At 34.2% G+C, this 21,143-nt stretch overlaps 1 protein-coding gene across 1 annotated transcript in view; it reads left to right on the top strand.

Annotated features, from left to right (window-relative positions):
• The window catches only part of XPR1 (xenotropic and polytropic retrovirus receptor 1), a 131,656-nt gene extending 110,864 nt beyond the window's left edge, over positions 1–20,792 (top strand). Inside the window, exons 12-15 of the mRNA XM_019733509.3 lie at positions 5,400–5,566; positions 8,610–8,749; positions 13,740–13,961; positions 16,506–20,792. Coding sequence (XP_019589068.1) covers positions 5,400–5,566; positions 8,610–8,749; positions 13,740–13,961; positions 16,506–16,566 — 590 coding nt within the window. The 3' untranslated portion in view covers positions 16,567–20,792. The remainder of the gene's footprint in view (positions 1–5,399; positions 5,567–8,609; positions 8,750–13,739; positions 13,962–16,505) is intronic.
• The last annotated feature ends 351 nt before the right edge of the window (positions 20,793–21,143 follow it).

The following is a 21,143-nucleotide window of genomic DNA, read 5'->3' on the forward strand; positions in this document are numbered from 1 at the left end:
AATGGTTTTTGTGTGTCTTTGAGGTTTCTTGGCTTTGACAAGGAAAAGCTTGTGGGAGGTAGAGTAATAGAAGAAGCCATTGTGTTGTCATTTCTAACCCGTTGATTTCACTAGATTTTCTGTTTTTCATTTGCAGTTTCTAACATTGTAAAATATTCATAAATTCTTAGTGGATTTTGCTCTTTGCTATTCTCTGAATATGTAGAAGAAAAAAACTTCTTTTAAAAAATCCTTTATATTTCACATTTTCAGTTTTTTGTTAGCATCAAGCATTTGCTATTTCACTTTTTAAAATACTTGGGGAAAGAGGGGTTCTCTGCTGACTTAAAAGCTGAGTTCATTTCTGTTTGCTCGTTGTTGTCCAGTGCCCAGATCCCTGCTAGATCCCTTCCTGTTTAACATTCTGTAAGGCGCCCTGTGTCCCCTAATGAGGATTCCTCAGCAGTAGTCCAGTGCCTTTCTTCAGTGCAAATAGTCATGTCATTGTTTTGAGTGAGCACACATAGTCCTGAAGTGCTTCCTTTCTGGGGTATGGCCAGTTTGTTACCCTGTTTCTTCCCTGATAATAGGCTGATATGCATGAATTTCCAAATTTTAGTCTTGTTATACTATGATAGAAACACTTTTTAAAAATTCTCTAGGGAAACTTCTGTTACAATTTTTTAAAGACATACACAAAAATGTTTTAAACTATTTAGATAAAGTTTTTGTGGCTTACTATTGAAAGTAGCTCAAATCTTTAGCCCCTTTTGAAATTTGATATTCTGCTGTAATTTGTCTAGTTTAATGCAGACAAGAAATAGATTATTGTATCACACAAGAAATCAATTATTTTAGACTTTATTATTTGTCGATATTGGCTTCAAGCTTGCTGATGCCATAAAATAAAATGTGAGATATTGTTTGCTTCTGATTATTAATTTTACTTTGACAATTATTTCCTGAGTAGATTTTATATACTTGGCATTGTGTTAATTTTAAATAATTTTATAAATGTTACATTAATAATCCCATTTATATTTCACCTTAAATTGCTTTACAAATATTATAGCTTTAAATAAATTAAATTTTCTTTGTATCTTCCTTCCTGCCCCCACTTTCTCCCTAACCTCTGGCAACTACTAGTATGTTCTCCATTTAATAATTTTGCTATTTCAAGAATTTTGTATAAATGGTATCATATTGTCCTGTAACCATTTGAGATCTGTTTTTTTTGTGTGTGTTTTTTTTTCACTCAGCATAATTCTCTGGAGACTCATTGAGGTTTTTGCATAAATCAATAGTTTGTTCCTTTTTGTTGCTGAATAGTATTCTATGGCAAAGATGGATGTACCATAGTTGAACCAGTCACCCATGAATGACACTTGTGTTGTTTCTAATTTCAAGCTATTATGAATATAGCTGCTATAAGCATTCATGTACAGGGTTTTGGTGAACATAAATTGTCATTTCTCTGTGATAAATGCCCAAGAGTACAATTGCTGGGTAGTATGTTAGCTGCATGTTTAGTTAAAAAAAAAACACACACACACAAAAACTGCCAAACTATTTTAAGGGTGGCTGTACCATTTTATATTCTCATCATCAGTGTCTGAGTGATCTGGTTTCTCCGCCTCCTCACTAGCATTTTATGATGTCACTATTTTTTATTTAAGCCATCCAGATAGGTGTGTAGTGATATCTCATCATGGCTTTAATATTGTTGAACTTCTTTTCAAATGCTTATTTGAATGTGTATGTCCTCTTTAGTGAATTGTCTATTTATTTTCTTACCTAATTTCAAATTAAAAACTAGTAAACTGTTATCAGAGTAGAAAGGTTTTGGCTGAAAATAAGACTATTTACCTTCACACAGTGCCACTTTTTTCCTTTTTAAAATATCGTCCCTGAAATATGGTTCAGGATGATTTTCATGTGTAATTTTTCTGGTTTCTTTCTTAAGCACTTTTCCTGACGTATTACGTATTTTGCTTTATCCTTCCTATGATGGGTATAGGTATAAAAGTCTAACCTTATTTTTATTTGTTTTAGATTCACTAGATGTCATTACCATAAATACGTCCCCTATGGGTTATGCTTCTGACATGGCAGGTGTGTACTAGAAGCTTAGAGTAGAATAGCAATGACTTGATTTTCTGTGATTCTGCACATCATTAAAGTAGGCTACCAGAGATGGCCAGGAGAGAATTGGATATAATTGCTTGCCTAAAGTGACAATATTTTTCCAGTACATCCCCTGAATACCAATGAACGCAGATGATTTTGCGTAGAAGCACTTCTCATTTGGGAGGGGGGAAAGATCAAATAAGGATAATAATTAAAAAGAGACCAAAACGTAGCATATGTAGACCAGGTGTATGCTAATCATTGTTTGATAAAACATTACTTATTCCAAAATATTCTGTTAAAATATTTGGTTTTTTAAAAGTCAGTAAGTCTTTGTGTATGTTTCGTCGAAATTTTATAGAAATAATATGGACTTAGAAAGGAGGGAGGTGCTTGACCCACTGTACCATTTTAAGAATTAAAGGATCAGACTTGTATTTAAAATCTAAGAAAAATAAAAGAAAATTAGCATATTACTTGTAGTTTAATTTCTTTTTTATTTTCCCCCCATAATCTCCTTTTATATAATAATTTGAATTCAGTGTAATTAGGAAAGAAAATAAGCTTTCAGTAATAAGACTTGATTTTACGTATGCTTACTTGAGAAATACACATTTTGTTACCTCCTGATGAATGTCTATTACTGTATTCTCATTTTATTACCTTTTCTAGGAAACAAAATGGTGGCTTATTGTTGAATAAACTAAATGAGATATATGTAAATTACTTGGCACATAGTAAATATTCCGTTAAAAGAGAGTTGCAGATATAATTTACAGCTCAGTCATTTGTCTTTACTTCTTTGTGATGATCTTGTTTTGAAAATATGAGAACAGTGTAAATTTTATTAAGTTGCTAAATTTCTTTATTCCCTGCAAACTATAGTAGATGAGTAATAGGTTTTTATATTGCAACCATGGTGCTAATAATTGAACTATACTATTCAGCTAGACCTTGTATCTATCTATAGAATCAAATAAAAGGTATGTCAGAATACATCCAACTAAACCTAGATAGTAAGAAATATTTTGTTAGGCCTTTTAGGTTGATGATTCATATGGCACAATGTTGTAGTATAAATATTCAACCCAATTTGCTTTTGATGAAAAAAAGTTTTTGTGGAAATAATTTAAACCTGAAAATGTGTTTATATCAAAGCTTGACTGCTCAGTAGAATTACTTGTGGACTATTTAAAAAACATATTTTTCTGTTCTCTACCACTGACTTTCCAAGAGAAGAAGCTGAACAGTCAAATGATAGTGTATATGTTTAACAAACCAGCTCTCTGGTGGGAGTGGGGATACAGGGCACAGATTTGCAGTGTTTGCTGATTTCCATGGTGTAAATACTTCCACCATAGCTAGTCTCAAGCTACTAAGATGATGACATTGAATGTTGGGAAAGATGTATAGTATTGTATAGTAGTTCCTTTATACAGATACAATAAACATACATAACTGAAAAGAATAATAGCAGAATTTAGTAAAATAATTAGGAAGTGGTGAATTTTGAGTTTTTATTACCTTTGTTTTTAATATAATTAATTGTAAGTTTATATAATTTAATTTAGTAATGACTGTGTTTAACAACCAGCTTACAAAGTTTTTGAAAGTTGAACAGGTGGCTCTCATGAGCTGGTACGAGCTGACTTACACAACACTGGAGCTCTGAGATATCTGTGTTTTTTAACCAACTACCCATAATTCTAATGCAAGCAACCTACCAACTAGTTATTTTTCTAAAATACAGATCTGATCCTAAGGCCCAAGAAGGCATTCCACAGCCAGGCACAAAATGTCTTTTCCAGCCTCATTTCAAATCATACCCATCCCCACACAGCCTCTGTATTTCACCCACACTAGACTTAGATTACTTTCAGCTTCTCAAACACACTTTGCACTTTCCCACCCTCATGCTTTTTTATTATTTTCCTTCAGTTTTGAATGGCCTTCCTTGCCTCATCTGCCAGACTTTTGCAACACTATTTATTTATCCTTCTAGAAATAACTCAAATGCTACTTCCTCTTATTTCCTACTGTTGGAAACATTCCCATTCTCCTTGATGTTCTCATAATACTTTGTTTATAATTCATTTTGAACTCAAACTTATTATCAGTAATGAATAGTTGTTTTACTTACTATATTATAAATTTCCAAAGGGTTCCTTTGAATCATACTGTACTTAACACTTTAATACCACGGTGTAAATACTTCCTAAAATTTTAATACCTAAAAATGATTAATAAACATGTTTATTTTAATAGAAAGAATTATGGATAATGCATGTACATTTTTTACTTTCTATGCCTTTGGGTAACCAAAATTTAAACTTTTTTTTTTTTAATTAGGTGATTTGTACCTTTTGTCCTGATGATTTAGGACCATAGTAGTAGTTATATAGCTATATCCTGCACCTAGAGAACACAAATGGTCTCGTCTGATCTCAGAAGCTAAGCAGGGTCGGGCCTGGTTAGTACTTGGATGGGAGAACACAAATAACATCTTGATGACTCTCGAACTTAAAAATGAATTTCATTAGAGAATATATGATGTTCTTAAGAGTAACAAGGAGTAAATTGTATAACTACATTTGCAAATTATTTTTATTCTTCTGATTTAGTACACTTTATAGTGTTCCCAGCATAAAGTCACATTAGGTCTTTGTATCAATAAACAACTTCTATAAGAAGAAAATAGTGTGTTTGCTTTGATTTAAGAAATTTGCTTTAATATATGTTCTTAAGGATCAATTCCTCATCAGTTGGTTGCTTTCTGGTATTTTCTCTAGAATTAAAATTAGCTGATCACTGTCACAACAAATATTGACAGGATTCAAGTGTATGAAGGAAATGTTCTAAAGTAAATAAACAATCCAAGAATTTCTTGAAGCAGTTGCAGTACATTCCTTGTTAGTAGTGTTTCTTTTTTTTTTTTTCAATTTTGGTCCTAAGCTGCCACCTGATGGCAAAAATTAAAATGACATCTTTGTAATATTATAAGCCTCCATCGCAATTATTTGGATTTTTATATATTCAGCATAGAGCCTCCAGAACTTTAAATGCACATTTGTACAAATTGTATGTATTTGATAAATGTTTGATGATTACTTTTGACTTCAGGAGAATCAGATTTATTATTTAACCTTTGTGAGACAATGCTCCTACTAGGGAGATTTGTTTAAAATCTTCCTTCCTTTATGGAGCTGTATAAAGAATCTGTTCTTCAATTAGTTTCATTTAATGAAGAATTTTACTTAAATCTAGTAATTTTCCCTTTCCCTTTCTTTCTTCAGAACGAGAGCACTCAGACACCAAGGTATTCTTTTACCTGTGGATTGTCTTTTGTATCATCAGTTCCTGTTATACCCTTATCTGGGATCTGAAGATGGACTGGGGTCTCTTTGATAAGAACGCAGGAGAAAACACCTTCCTCCGGGAAGAGATTGTATACCCCCAAAAAGTATGTACAGTGTTTGTGTCTGTTTAAAAAAACAAACAAAAAAACACTCAGGTGTACCACCAGCTAAATCCTAGTATGACATATACCCAATCCCAACATAATATAAATAGAAAAAACAATTCCAAAAAATACTAGTTCAGTCAGCAAAAAAATGTATCAGGTGTTTACTATATGCTGGGCACTACAGAAAATAAAAACGAAACAAAATTCTGGTTCTTAGAGAGGCCATGAACTATATTATATTCCAAACGGATTGCAATACAATGTAATAAAGACTAAAATAGAGGAATGAGTAGCTTACCATAATTTTTAATTTATGTTTGAACATGCAATTCCCTCCACTCAAATGCCCCTTTGCCTTGCAAACTCCTGTTCCTCCCTTTTAAAAGTCAGTTTTAGTATTATTTTCTCTAAAAAAGCCTTTCTTTATTTCTCCAAGCATATTTAGCTATTCATCCTAATCCCATTTTACCCTATACAAACTGCCATTATAGCAATTATCACATTGCATTACAATTATCTGTTTAGGTATCCATATCCCTCACTGCCCTGCGTGTAGTAGATTTAATGTTTGTGAGATGAATGTATAAATACTTGCCTGAATGAGCAGCGCACAAGGAAAGGGAGTGCCTGACTGCTTGAATGCATCAAGAGGGCTGCTTTCATTTATTTCACCCAGCTTTTGTTAAAAGTGCCAGTTCAATCTGAAAATATATGGATAATTCCTTAGGAATTAGTTTAGGATTTTTATCTATGTATGAATAAAAAGATGAGAGAGGCAGAATTAAAAAGTCAAAAGACCAAGAGTGTCTTTGTTCAGATATGGACAGAAATTAAACAATGAACTGGAAATCCTGATAAGTGAATTCTAGTCCCAGCTCACTAACTAACTAGGCAAAGAGACTGCAGTGTATTCTCTTCTGTAAGGCACAATGTTGTAACTCTTGGTCCTTCTCCAGTTCTAAAATTCTGTGAGGGGGCAGGGAGTACAGATTGGGTCACTAATATTTTATACTATGTCAGAATGTCACCAGTACCTCAAAATGGTACTTTAAAAAGTGTGTGAATGTATAATATTCAATTGGTGCATAAGGAAGGCTGTTTTCAAGAGTGAGTTTTGAAGGTATATATGATAAGAGAGTGTATACAAAGAATGATTTGTAAGGTAACTTCAGATAAGCAAATGAAGGCAGAACAGGGGATATCCATTGACAGTGATCTTTTTTATGTAAGCTATAGCAGTAATCCTAATGTGCAGACTTAGAATTTATGCCCAGGGCAGTGGACATATCTTCATACATCTTATTTGAAAAGAAAATCAGTAACAGTATGCACAAGTCAGAGAGCAGACATGAGCTCAGGTAAGAATGGTCCTTTTGCGCTCACCAAATGTGTGTGCCTTCTTGCTCCTTATATTGTTCTTGCCTCACTAGAGATAGAATACATTCATTTCTTATTATGCTGATTGTTTAGATGAACTGTTTGTATCTTTATATAAATGTTAATCCGTTCCTCCTTTTAAATAGTTCTAACTTACTGCTTTCTATGTAATAAAATTAGTGAATAGACTCAATCAGTTTCCTTATTATTATATTTTTTCATGGCCCTAGAAAATAAAGTATATGCTTTCCTACTTTATAATTTGCAAATTTATGACAAAAATGTTCTGCTGGATTGCCACAAAATTTCAATTTTAGAAAGGAAAATATTGGAATAAAATTCATTCTACTTGAAAAGGGAAGAAACTATTTGTGAAATCCAGTGGAGCTTCATTTAAAAATTAAGAACACATCTATAAAAACCCTGAAATCAGTTCCTAGGAATTAATAGTGCATAATATCGAGCACCACACCCAGTTCCAAGAAGCATTTTTATTTCCATATTAAAACTTAACTTTTCTGTGTTTCTTGATCTCAAGTTAAGTGTATTCTTCCCAAAAGACTTCCACATTTTTGGCAACATCAGCTTCTATGTCAATCAACTGTGGGTCAGCATAAGACTGACTCTTAAATGCATGTGAAATTGCAGTTCTTCACTGAAGCCTAATAATAATTTACTGAATGTGGGTTTATCCAAAAATTGCATTATCACTATATTGCATGGATGGTGGAGGGAACAGGGAGGTATGTTGATGTGTTAAAATCTTCATAAAAATCTATCATAATGATCATAGTGGATAATATCTAAAATTGATTGATCAAGGTATAGCAATATACACATTATTTAGAACAGGGAGGATAAATACTAGGAGAAACAGCTACAAATTTTGAAAATGTTTGTCTACAGAATGGGAAAAGAAGGTGACATTGAATATTATACATTCACACACTTTTTTGTTGTTGCCACCCTTCTAACATGAGTAGTCCTTTGTTAAAACTTCTTAAAAATAAAATGAATTCTATGGCCTAATACATAGCAGTTCTAGTTTCTAAGATGTCACAACCTTTAAAAACATATTTAAACCAGACTTGTGTAGGTAAAACTGGACTACTAAATACCTGGAAGAATTGGTTAGTTGAGTGCTATTTTCCCCATGTAAAAATGGAACATTCCTTAAATTCAACCATGTTTGTGAAATCCAAGCTTCAGTTCATTTACTGAAATCAAAAAGCAAGGCAAAACCTCCTTCAAATACAGGGTAAAGCAGTTTGAAATAGCACAGCTAATAAATCTGTTCATTTCTAATATTAGCTATTGACTCATTAGCGTATCACATACATATTAGAATGTCATCTCAATCAGATTGAGGATCTCACCTAGCTTATATTTCTGAGGCCTAGAAGACAGACTGGTATACAATATAAGAATGAAATATATTTGTTAAATGATTACTGAAATTCAGTAAAACTTCATTTTTAATATTGCACCATTTAAGAAAAGAACTAAATTTGTGCAATCTTTCTAAACTATAAAATAAAATAAAACTCTTTCCTCTTTAACCTGTGTTTTGTTGGTGAGACATATATGAGTCTTGTTGCTGGGATGGGTGTGCTATTGTGTGAGAGACATGGTAAGTATACTGAATTTGCTTATTATTCCTCAGGCCTATTACTACTGTGCCATCATAGAGGATGTGATACTGCGCTTTGCTTGGACTATTCAAATGTCAGTTACCTACGCGACTGCGTTGCCTCATTCTGGGGACATCATTGCTACTGTCTTGGCTCCCCTTGAGGTTTTCCGGTAAGCACACTACCGAAAAGTTTATCAAAGGTTCTTTTTACCTAAAAAGAAAAAAGTGTCTGAATTAAAATTTATTGAAACTTATACTTGAAAAGCTTAAAGTTTTACAACTTCTCTCAATCTTATCCACGTCAGAGTTGGAAAATCCTACAGAGTAAGAGATTAATTCTTACAAAGTTAAAATAACTGCTAACGATGACTTACAGGCTCTTTTAGAGTTGGGATCCATTGGAAGGGTCATGAGTAGAAATTGTGAGGTAAAAAATCTTAGAAATTAAAATTCACGTCTTTAGAGAATCAGTTTTTGCAATTTGTCAGTCTCGGTTATTCAGCCCAACTTTCTCACTGGAAACAAACAAAAAAGTGCCAGATAAAATGTTTTTTTAAATCAGTGATTTGACAAGATAGCCTGAAATCTAAGTGAAAGCCGGTACCCTAAGATAAGCAGAGCACTAAAGCCAATATTGCATTTAAGAAATACCTAGAGACTTGAGATTCAGTTGTAATAGCCAATTTAAAAATTTTATGCACCTAATAATATAGCTTAAAAATATATAAAGCAAAAGTTCACATTACTAAAATGTAGTAGATGAATTTACAATTATGGAGGAAGATTTTAATATACTTTTCTCAGTAATAAGTAGTCAGTTAACAACCAATTTGACCTAACTGTCATATGTAGAGCACCACATACAACAACCATTAAATACACATTCTTTTAAATGCATGTAGAACATTTACCAAAATTAACCATATGGTGGGCCATAAAGAAAGTATCAACAAATTTCAGAGGGTTAAAATCACAAAAAGATAACTGGAAATTCCCAAATGTTTAGAGATTAAATGGTACATGTCTAAATAACTCATGTGTCAAAGTTGAAATTGCAGTGGAAATTTAAAAATATTTTGAACACAATGATTGAAATTGTGGTAAAAGAAAATACGAAATGCAGCTAAAGCCATGCTTAGAGGTAAATGTATACAGCCTTAGATGTATATATTAGAAAAATATACAGCTCAAGAAATTTGAAAAATTTAAAAACAGTAAATCAAACCTAAAAGAAAGTAGAAAGAAGGAAGTATAAAGAACAGAAATTAATGAAATAGAAAGTAAACATACAATAGAGAAAAATTATCAAAGCCAAAGTTCTTTAAAAAGACTAATCGATAAAATGTCTAAATAGGAGTGATCAAGCAAAAAAAGGAAAGAAGGCACAAATTTCAAATTCAGATATCCTAAATATTTTTTTTAAAAGAGTAAGATGATATTATGAGTATCATCTTTATGTCAATAAATTTAAAACTATAGATGAAATGGACAAATTCCTCAAAAAGCACAGTTTACCAAAACCAATAAAGAAGAAATGGGAAATCAGATAGGCTTATATCTATTAAAGAAATTACATTCATATTAAAATTCTCCCCACAAAGAAAACTGCAGGCCCAGAGAATTTTTCCAAATATATGAGTAGGAAATATTATCAATTTTACATGAAACTCTTCAAGGGGAAAGAGGCAATGAAAGGAACAGAACACTTCCCAGTTCATTTTGTGCAGCCAGCATGACTTGGATATCTAAACCTGCAAGGACATTCCAAGAAAGACCAGTCTGTCTCATGGACAGAAATGCAGAAATCATGAATATTTACTAATTAATCCAGCAATATATGTAAAGGATAATACATCACAACCAAGTTAGGTTCTTTCTAGGAATGTAAGATTTAATATTAAAAAAATCATTTAACATATAAAAATCATTCTGTAACTGATTAATAAAATAAAAGGGGGGAACCATAATTATTTACTGATGACATGATTGCATATGCAGAAAATTCGAAAGAATGTACAAATAAGCTATTAAAATAAGTGTAGCTGTGTCCCTAAATACAAGGTCAATATAAATATAAAATAGTGGTGTTCTATAAAACAGTCGCAAACAACTAGAAAATGAAATTTTTAAAACCATACCATTTTTGAATAGCATCAGAATATATCAAATACCTAGGAATGAATTTAATGAAAGATATATGTATATGAAAATTGATAAGCCAGTTCTGTAATTTATATGGAAACAGAAAGGATCAAGAATAGGCAACCATCCTGAAAAGAACAAAGTTAAAGGACTTACACTCTCAAATACTAAGACATAGAACTACAGTAATTAAGACAGTGTCTGATGTTGGTGAAAGAATAGACAAGTAGTCCACTGGAACAGAATAGGGAGTCCAGAAACAGATCCACACATGCATTAACACTACCTGATTTATGACAAAGGTGGCTAAATAAGAGTGGAGAAAACGAGGTCCTTTAGTAATGATATTGTCAACTAGATCCATATGGGGAAAAATGAATCTCAACTCCTATGGAATACCGTATGCAAGATCAATTCCAGGTGGATTGCAGAACTAAATATGAAAGGTAAATCAATAACTCTCTAAAAGATAACATAGGATGGCGCCATCAAGGCAGCTTTGGTGTATGGTAATGTTACATAATGTTAATGTTAAAAATAAATAATGTCTTATTTTTGAGTGGTAATTACACATTGTGATCACTTTATAATAATCAAGCCGCACACTTACAATTTGCACACTTTTATATATCTATGCTATACTTTAATGCTTATTTTTTTAAAGCAGCCCAAAGGAAAGGATTATCTTCAAAATAGTGGCAGTTAGATTGACAGCTGACTTCTCAGCAGCAACAATGAAAGTCGGAAGTCATTAAAATGGTATCTTTAGTGTGCTGAAAGAAAATACTAAAACTGTCTAGAACTCTTCACCCAGTGAAAATTCTTTCACAAATGAAGGTGAAAGATATTTTCAGACCAGGTGGATAGCATTACTCTGAGTCAGAATGGGCACATTTAGCAGGATGACCTAATAAGATAGAACCTAGAAACATAAAGGTAAACCTGAAAGATAAAGATTGAATCTGGAAACAGTGTATTTGTTGCTGTCAGTACTCTCTCCAAACCATTTGTCAACCCTTCTTCACTTTCCCAAATGTCTAGGTCTAGGACCTGAAACTTCGTCACTACCAAGATCTCCTCCACCCACTTCTTTCTCTTTCATGTATGCTGCTTCATAAATTAAATTTTTTTCTAGTTAAAAAAAATTGCTTAATTATACATTTATTCTTGGTTATTGTATTTTTAAAAATGTATTTGCTTAATAATACAATCAGGTGTTCTATCACTATTTAAAACAAAAGCAAAAAAAACCTCCTTTGAATCTACTTTCTTCCTCCAACTGTTGCGCGTTTTTCTCTCCTTCACAGCAGAACTCTTCTAAGAGATGTCTGTGTTTGCTGTCTCCACTCTCTTACTCCTCCCCCATTCTCCCTTTAATTCAGCTCATGTTTTTTCCAATACACAAACTAAATCATTTTTGTTAATTATCTATAATAATAGTAAACACGTATTGCTTAGGATGTACCTGGCACTGTTTTAAGCCCTTTACATGTATCAACTTAACTGAATCCTCACAACAGTCTTCTGAGGTAGGTACTGTTACTGTCCCATCTTACTGGTGACAAAGGTTAAGTAACTCATCCGGGATTATTATATCTAGTAAGTTATGGAGCCATGATTCACATTTAGACAGTCTCCCAGAATCTATACTCTTAGATCATACAGCCTCTCTATTTTGTTAAATCCAGAAGTCAGTTCTCTGTACTTACTTTACCTTAGCAAAGCACTTTCTTCACTTGATTTCTCAGAAAATACATTCTTCTGTTTCACTAGTTATTTCTTCTCAACTTCTTTACTGGTTCTTCCTCTTTCCAAATTGTAAATGTTAGAGTGCTTTAGGGTATAATCCGCTGCCCTCATCTCTCCTCTACTTATGTTATTTCTAAGTCCATGACTTGGAAATACTCTTTTTACTCTCTCCAGCCCGAGACTTTCCTTTGAACTGCAAACTCATGTCCATCCTAGTTACTGAATTTTCCCCTTGGCTATCTGATGGCTCTAGCCTAATAGGAACAACCCAGATCTGTAGTAACTGGTGTCATCATTCACTGAGACCAAAAACTGAGACCACTCACATCCCAGTAAGTCTTGTCAGCTCCATCTTCATAAATAAATCCCTAGTCTGTCTGCTTCTCATCACCTCTGTTATCACCACCTTAATCTAAGTCTCCATCATCTCTTTCCTGAACTGCTGCAGCAGCTTCTAATTGGTCTTCTTCCAGCAATTCTTGCCTCCCTCTGAGCTATTCACAGTGTAGCAGATAGAATGATCTTTTTAAAAGGAAATCACATCATTCCCCTACTCAGAACTCTCCTTGTTTTCCATCATACTTGAAATCTAAACACTTTACTATGGCACGTAAGGCCCTCTGTGGATCAGGCCCTTTTCTACGTCGCCATCTGTATCTCCTGCCAGTTGAACCTCCCTATTCCACCCCAGCCTCACTGGCCTTGCTGTTGTTTCAAAGGCCACACCAAAGGCCTTTCCAACTTGAGGCCTTTATACGTGGTATTTCCTCTGCCTAGGATACTTTTCTTCAGGATTTTACATGACTTGCTTCCTTGCATCATTCATGCTTCTGCTAGTTGCCATCTCTTCAGAGATGTCCCCTTGCCCTGCTTTATTTGTGTGTTTTTTTGTAGCGCACTTATCCTTAGCTGACTATTTATTATCTGTCTCTGCCACTAGAAATCACTCCCCATAAGGGCAGAGGCTTTATCTGTGTCTCAGTGCCTTTTCCTGTCATACTGTAGACACTCCATAAATATGTGTTTAATAAAATGAAAGAGTGAGTACTCTGAAACTGCCTTCCACCAGTTCCCTTCCCTTTGGCCACTTCGTTCTCGTTCCCCCACACATACCATGCCATCTTTACCTATTTTATTTTAATATTCTAGCCCTTAATTTCTTGTTTTTGTTTCTATGCTTGGAAACTTGACATACTGGAAGGTTTACAGGTTATAGTAGTACGTTAACATTTTATAAGTAATTTGCCTACTCTTCTCCGTTTTGCTAAGGCGATTTGTGTGGAACTTCTTCCGCCTGGAGAATGAACATCTGAATAACTGTGGTGAATTCCGTGCTGTGCGGGACATCTCTGTGGCACCTCTGAACGCAGATGATCAGACACTCCTAGAGCAGATGATGGACCAGGATGATGGGGTACGAAACCGCCAGAAGAACCGGCCATGGAAGTACAGCCAGAGCATATCCCTGCGCCGACCTCGCCTCGCTTCTCAGTATGTATGGCGTCCACTTCTGGGAGACATTTAAGCTAAGAAGCTATCAGGTTGAACCAAATGAAATTATTGGCATTCAACCAGTTTTCATCTACCAAAAAAACTGCAGTAACAGTAATTTCATATGATCCAACCTATAGAATGTCTTAATGAGCACATAGAGTAAAAAAAATGGCATTAATACATTAATGCCCACTAATTTGGTGTTAAAAGTACATGGGGGGACAATTATTGGAGAATAATTTATTTGATTCTTCAGTATGTTTTGTCTACAAATAATTTTCAAGTTATAAACCGTAGGAATCCTGGCTCTGTCACTTGCCATCTATGTAACCTTGGCCAAATTACTTAATTGCTCTACATGACCCCTCACCTGCAAATTGGGATTAATATGGTCCCTGCTCAGGGTGGTTAAATGGATTGAATATGTTGTTACATGGGATTTAGACCAGTTTCCTCACAGAAAGAGCTCAATAAGTGTAAGCTATTTTTATTTTCTTACCAAATACCTACAATAGTATTTTTTATCAATCATTGACTTTGTATGTTCCTAAAAATAACAACAAATGTAGGATATTGTGGCTGCATTTGAAATTTAGAGATAGAAGATATCACAGTGGATTGGAATGAAGGAGGAGACTTAAAGTCAAACATGGACAGTTTTCTTAAGGATAAGGGAGTGTTTGAATAGGATAGAGGCACAGTAAAGACATAGGGTGGAAGGGAGGGGCCGCAAGGAAAACCATGTGACTAGAACTATAGTAAGATCATTTAGCTGAATAGATGAAGTATGATTGTGAAAGGCTGAGAAGTGCAAACTTGGTCTTGTCGTCAGGAGGAGTCACAGAGTTTTGCATAGAAGAATAACACGGAAGTATTTTCCTAAGTTTTAATGGCACTGCAGTGTTTGGGGGTTTTTTTGCAGTATTTTTAAGTATGGGACATTGAGGACTTGGATTAGGATGCTTATAATAGGACTAAAAATAATGTAAGGAGACATTTTAAAGGAAGTAAAAAATAGGAAATGGTAATAGTATATAAACCTATAGATATAGGGGAGCAGAGTAGAAATTGCCCACATTTTAGGTAGAATTTGGAGGTTCTCTAAAGAGAAGAATGTGGAGAAGAGAAGAGAACAAGGAACTAAGTCGTAGGGAATAAACAGGCAAGAGAAAAAAAAGGGGGCGTCAGAAAAGGGACGGTCAGGGAGATCAGAAGGAAGAGCTTTAAAACAAAGCATGATACATTAGAGCAAGGATGCAGAGTTCTGAAGAAGCAGAAGGAGGGGGTGCTGGGGCTGGTGATGTCAGCAAGGTAAGTACCACAAAGGCCTGGAAGACAGTACTGTAGGTGGTTCTCATTGAGCTCCTAAATTTGGACATCTAAACCTTGTTAGTTACCAGCAGAGGGCAATCTAAACATACACAATTTCTGCTTCAGAAACAAGGAAGTTCTTTGGCAACAGATTATGTTCAATTTCAGGTATTCAGTGGAAAAACACTGGGATACTAGATTGCAACCAGAGGAAGATGTTTAGAACAATGGAGCAGGTTCTGTGCAAGGAAAGAGCAGGGAGTCTAAAATAAGATCTGAATTTTAGGACTCACTTTTTGACTTATGCAACCTTGAACACATCCTTAACGTTTTTTGTCGGTTTCCACCTCTGTCAAGTAGGAATAATAACCTACTTCAGCCGAATATTTTAACATTATCTAGTCCCATTTTTCATCCAGTAAAGCAATATCTTCTACAGCATCCTGAAGAGATGGTCATCTTATGCTGATTGACAATCATCAGTGATAATGAAGTTTATAACTACATAAGTTTATAATTGTTGTTGGACAGTTATCATGGTAGATAGCTTGTATGGGGCTGAAATGTTTCACTATAACTTCAACCCGTTGATCCTCGTTGGGCTCCCTAATAGTCTCCTCCCTCTTCTGCATCATACTTTGTCAAGTGTTTGAAGACAACTGTCTCTCCTTAGGTCCTATCTTCTGCAAGTTAACTGTCCTTGGTTTTCAATGTGTACCTCAAATGGCAGTATTTCTACAATCCTCATCATAATTCCTTATATTTGTTTAATGCTTTACTGATGCTTTTTACATTCATTTTCTCATTTGATGTCCACATTTTCTCCATGAGGGGAAAGTAGTATTATGTGAACTATGTATTATTATTGGATTATTATTCCTGCTTTACAGAGATGAAAATTGGCACTCAAAGAGGTTAAAGAGATACATCATAAAATCAAAGTCAGTACTCTAACTCATATCTCCTAATTCCAGAATACTCCTCTGTCTGTTGTACGTGACCTGCCATTGTTCTTGTTACCTCCCTCTGGTTACAATCTAGTTTCGTAGTGTTTTCCCAGTAACACCTGAAATTGAATATGGAACTCCAGGAGTAGTCCTCTGGTGCAGTATATAGTGCCTGTTTAGGGTGTATTTTTAATTGTGATAAGATTGGAAATGGACCTGATACTGTGGATGTGTTTGTATTTTAGTAACGGACGAAGTGCTCTTTTCCCCCTATTACCACTAGATCCAAGACTCGTGACACTAAGGTATTGATAGAAGACACAGATGATGAAGCCAACACTTGAATCCTCTGAAGTCTAGATTAACATCCTTGGTTTTCGTACTCTACAATTCTTTCCTCGACCAGCGCAACCTCTAGTATCTTTCCAGCCGAAAACAAGAGAAGACACATAACACATTTTCCGAGCTCTTCCAGATCGGATCCTATGGACTCCAAACAAGCTCACTGTGTTTCTTTTCTTTTATTCTGGTTTAATTTTGATTTTCTATTTTTAAAACAAATATTTACTTCATTTTGCCAATCAGAGGACATTTTAAGGAACAAAAACATAGTATCTTATGGATTGTTTACAATCACAAGGACACAGATACCTATCAGGATGACAAACAGGCATTGCAAGGACCCTCTGATGGGACGGTACTGAGATACTGTGGCTTCCACTGGCCTGATTTTGACTGGTTGAAACCGGATATTGGTTTTTAAATTTTTTGTCAGTCTGTGTGGAGAATTTTTTCCTTTCCTTCATCATACCCAGCGCAAAAGCACTGGCTGCACTTGCAGGGAAAGTGCAACTTAGAGCAGTACCTTCATTCACGAAGCTACTTTTTAATTTGATGTAACTTTTCTTATTTTGGGGAGGGTTGCTGGGTGGGCGGGAAATATGATGTATTTGTTACATATCATTTTCTCATTATTTATGAAACTTAACCATAAAAGAATGATATAACTCCTGTGCAATGAGGTGATACAGTGAAAGAAGACAGGGGAAACTAATGTCGGACAGCGTTTCTGAGAAGTTAGTCCACAATACCTCTTTCATAAGACAACTTGTACCAGTTTGACTTTTCTTTTTAATTTTAAGCCAAAGTTTCATTACTAATTTTTTAAGTTGCTGCTGCTTTAGAATTCTGAGCATGTCTCACTCATAACAAACCATCCATACACCTTCATGGTTTAAATTTGTTTAAGAGGTGTGATACCTTTTTTTTTTTTTTAAGGGACAGGCATGGAATACATTTACCTATATTCCAACCATAACAACTAAAGTTATGCCTTATTAAGCTTCAGCATGTAGGATAATTGAATAGTATAACCTTTACTAACTCTAAATTAGAAGACAAGCCTACTTGAGAGATTCTCTACACCCTCATTGGATAGCTTTTCTTCTGGGCTGACTTAACATTAGCCAGAATTTGATCAAATTAAGTCTGTCTTGGGGAAACCGTATTTTTGAGAGCATAGAACAAATTATCCTTCCTTGTTCACGTTACACAAATAAAACAGACCTTGGCTGCCATTTCTCCCAGCAGTTTTAAAGAACAAACATTGGACGTCATGCCCTCCTGTGACAGGAAACCTGCTTTTAAAATGTTTTGGGACTAAGCTTGGTCATACACAAAAAGTATATTTCTTAGACATTTCAGACTATCATGGTCTGTACACAATGCCCATTTTCACTATTTTGTTTAATTTCTTTCCTATGTTCATAACTCATCCAGGTAAGCCCAAAAACTGTAAAGGGTTTTACTTCCTTGAATGTGGTTGGCATTAAATTTAGCATTTCATTATCTAACAAAATTAATATAAATACAGGAAAAAGTAAAATATGTTTTAATCCTCCCTTCCCCCTAGATCCAGATGAAGGTTCCAAAGTCAATCTCAGTGGGTTTGTGAAATTAAATTACTCCTGTCATTTTCAGCTTAATTTTAGACAAAAGAACAAATTAAGTGGAAGGACAGCTATTATTACTTAGTCTTAAAAACATGATTGTTGCTCCTTAATATACCCCTTTTATCATCAGCTCTTCTCCCATGCATTACAAATACTTTACTCATTCGTTACAATTTTAGTAGATTAAAGTTACTCTTATTACCAAAATTCTATCAATTAATTGACAAGTAGTTTCTTTTTATAGGAGTTTCTTCCATCTTTATTCTGACACACTTCCAAAATTTGTTCCATTTGTGAATCAAGATTTTTTTTTTAATTGTACAACTTTGTGGCTTTTATTGCTTTTTTGTGTTTTGCCAAGCATGTTCCTTGTTCCAAAATTGAAGAGGAAAAGCTTAATTACTGGTTTGCTTTTTTTTTTAGTTTAAGTGAATTGAATCATAATAATCAGTGGTAACAATTTAGTGCCCCTTAATAGATTAAAGGTTGCATTATTTGTACTTGGGATTGTTTTTCTAATTATTGTTTTTTGTACTTTAAAACTATGGGAGAAATATCACTGGTCTGTCAAGAAATAGCAGTAATTATTATTGAGTTATATGGAGAAGTCCAGTGGACCAGTCATTTCTTATACAAATAAAATTGGTGATACTAATGTGTATCCAGAACAATTTGAATTATCAATTTCATTTTCTATTAGTAAACCTATATAATGAGACACATAAAATCTTACAGTTGACTTCTGATATTTGAACTCCCCAGTATTTTTACTTCTGTGTGTCCTATGGCCAATTTGGTCTTTCTTCAACTGTTATGATTCTAGGCCCTAATCAGTATTATTGTTTCATAGATAATACAATGTTAGAATGTATTCCTTTCCTGACGTGTTTGTCCTATTAGCATAGTCTATTAGGATGATAGGCTTGTGGAACTCATGACAGATGCTTAAATATGTATTTAAATACACACACAACTTTATGTTCCTCCTAACGCTGTAAAGAGAAAAGAGGGCTTTTCCTCATCAAGAGGAAACAGTTTGGGAGACAGAATGTACATTTAAATTGTTTCCTCCAAAAAGGCAATGAGCATTTTTCTCTCCTAAATTTTATATGTCCTAGAGTTGCGAGTGCTATGTCCTACATAAAATTTTATTGGAGACTCCTGTGCACTGAAACTCTCAATAGAACTCTTAGGAAATGACTATCACAAAGTCATTTGAAAGGAGCAGCAATCTAACCAAAGGTAAAACTTCATCTCATTTTAGGTTTAGAAATTCTGGTTTTATTTGAGAATCACACAATTTAATATATCAATTAAAATACTCCCCAAAGGAATGAAAAGGAAGTATAAATAAAAGAATAAAGTTCATTTTTCACTTTCTGATAGTATGGAAAGCACTAATATGTGATGAGTATAGAGAAACTAGAAGACGAAAGTGGCTTATTTTCTATGCACAAATATGTGCCTATGTTTAAGACTGCCCCTACCATTAAAATTGGATACTTGATCATTTTATGTCAAACAGAAAGACAACAAAATAATTAAAAATTAAGTCATGATTAATTAGGTTATGATGGTCATTTTTAAGATTGGAAAGAAGTTAAAAACCCATTACAACTTTCTTTTCCAGCAGCTACCATTTTTCTCCTTACGAAAGCTGCTTAACTTCAGATTCAGAAGCAATGATGTGAGAGGAGCATGCCAGGCACCTCAGCAGTAACCTATATGGACCCTTAAAGAAGGAAAATGGGGGCCAGCCCCTAGGAGCCAGGACTTCCCAATATTCTCAACATGAGGGTTCTGAGACTTTAACTTGAGATTTTACTAGACATAACATCCACCATGGTTTGACCGAAGTACTTTCATGATAACTAGAGAAAGCAGTTCATCCTTTCTTAACAGGTAAACTAATGCAAATTAACAATAGAAGAGTGTTATATATTACTGAGTTGTACAGGCATCAGATTAACAAGACATGTAGCCGAAGAGAAGTAAAATAATTGTGGCGGTACCAGAGAAGAGCAAGAGGATGCTGGACCTTAGCGGCAGAAACAGGGCCCTTAGGAAAGTCTGAGAGCTCCGTAGCACGGAGGTGATGGCTTGCTGTCTCTCCTTTCAGTAGTTATGTTGCTGCCTTTCTTTTTTGTCATTTTTCTCCATTACTTTTCATTATTCAGGAAATAGTTCTTTATGCCCAAATGCAATTTTCTAAATAATGACTAGAAAAATTTCATAGTCTACGGAAAATAATTTAGAAAATAACCCTATCCATGGCATTATTTTATTCAAAAACAGAATTCTCTGAAGTGATAGAACATTTTTTGGTAAATCTATTTCAGATTATTATTGTTTTCTTGAATAGTTTGCACAAAATTTGCCTTTCTCAAAAAATAAATACTTCTTGCTATATAACATTTAAAATTTTAAAATTAAGATAGCTTCTCAGATTTGAAAACAATAATGTTGAATCTATGGCTTTGTCAACCACAAAATCACCATACTTTTCTCAAATCTAATAAAAAAGCCAGTGTCACTACAGGTAAGATCTGTAGACACTAGGTTAAGGCAATAAAAGTTCTGGTAGAACTTTGGAAAAAATTAGGTAAAAAAAAAATAAATCAAATTTATCAGCTTAGTTCATTTCCTTTTCATGATGGATCTAAATTTTATATCTTGCGATGATTAGCTGAAACAAGGAGAGTTAAAGTCAGATTTTATAAATTAAACATACCTTTCTGCATTTGAGGTATCAGTCTTGATAGTAAATTTAAAAACTAACTTTCTGCGTCGAATTTCAATCTATACAACGTCAGCGCACAGTGGTAATGTGGGATAGTTGGTTATATTGGAGTATAAGAAACTTGTGCTGGTCCGTGCTACAATCCAGTAATTTAACCAGCATTAAACCACACTTCACTCACCAAACATGAAGAAGTAAAAACATCTAATTAGATTTGGAAGAGGTTAAT

The sequence above is a fragment of the Rhinolophus sinicus genome, chromosome 11 (assembly GCF_057876585.1).
Source record: "Rhinolophus sinicus isolate RSI-liver-muscle chromosome 11, RSI-T2T, whole genome shotgun sequence".
Lineage (NCBI taxonomy): Eukaryota > Metazoa > Chordata > Mammalia > Chiroptera > Rhinolophidae > Rhinolophus > Rhinolophus sinicus.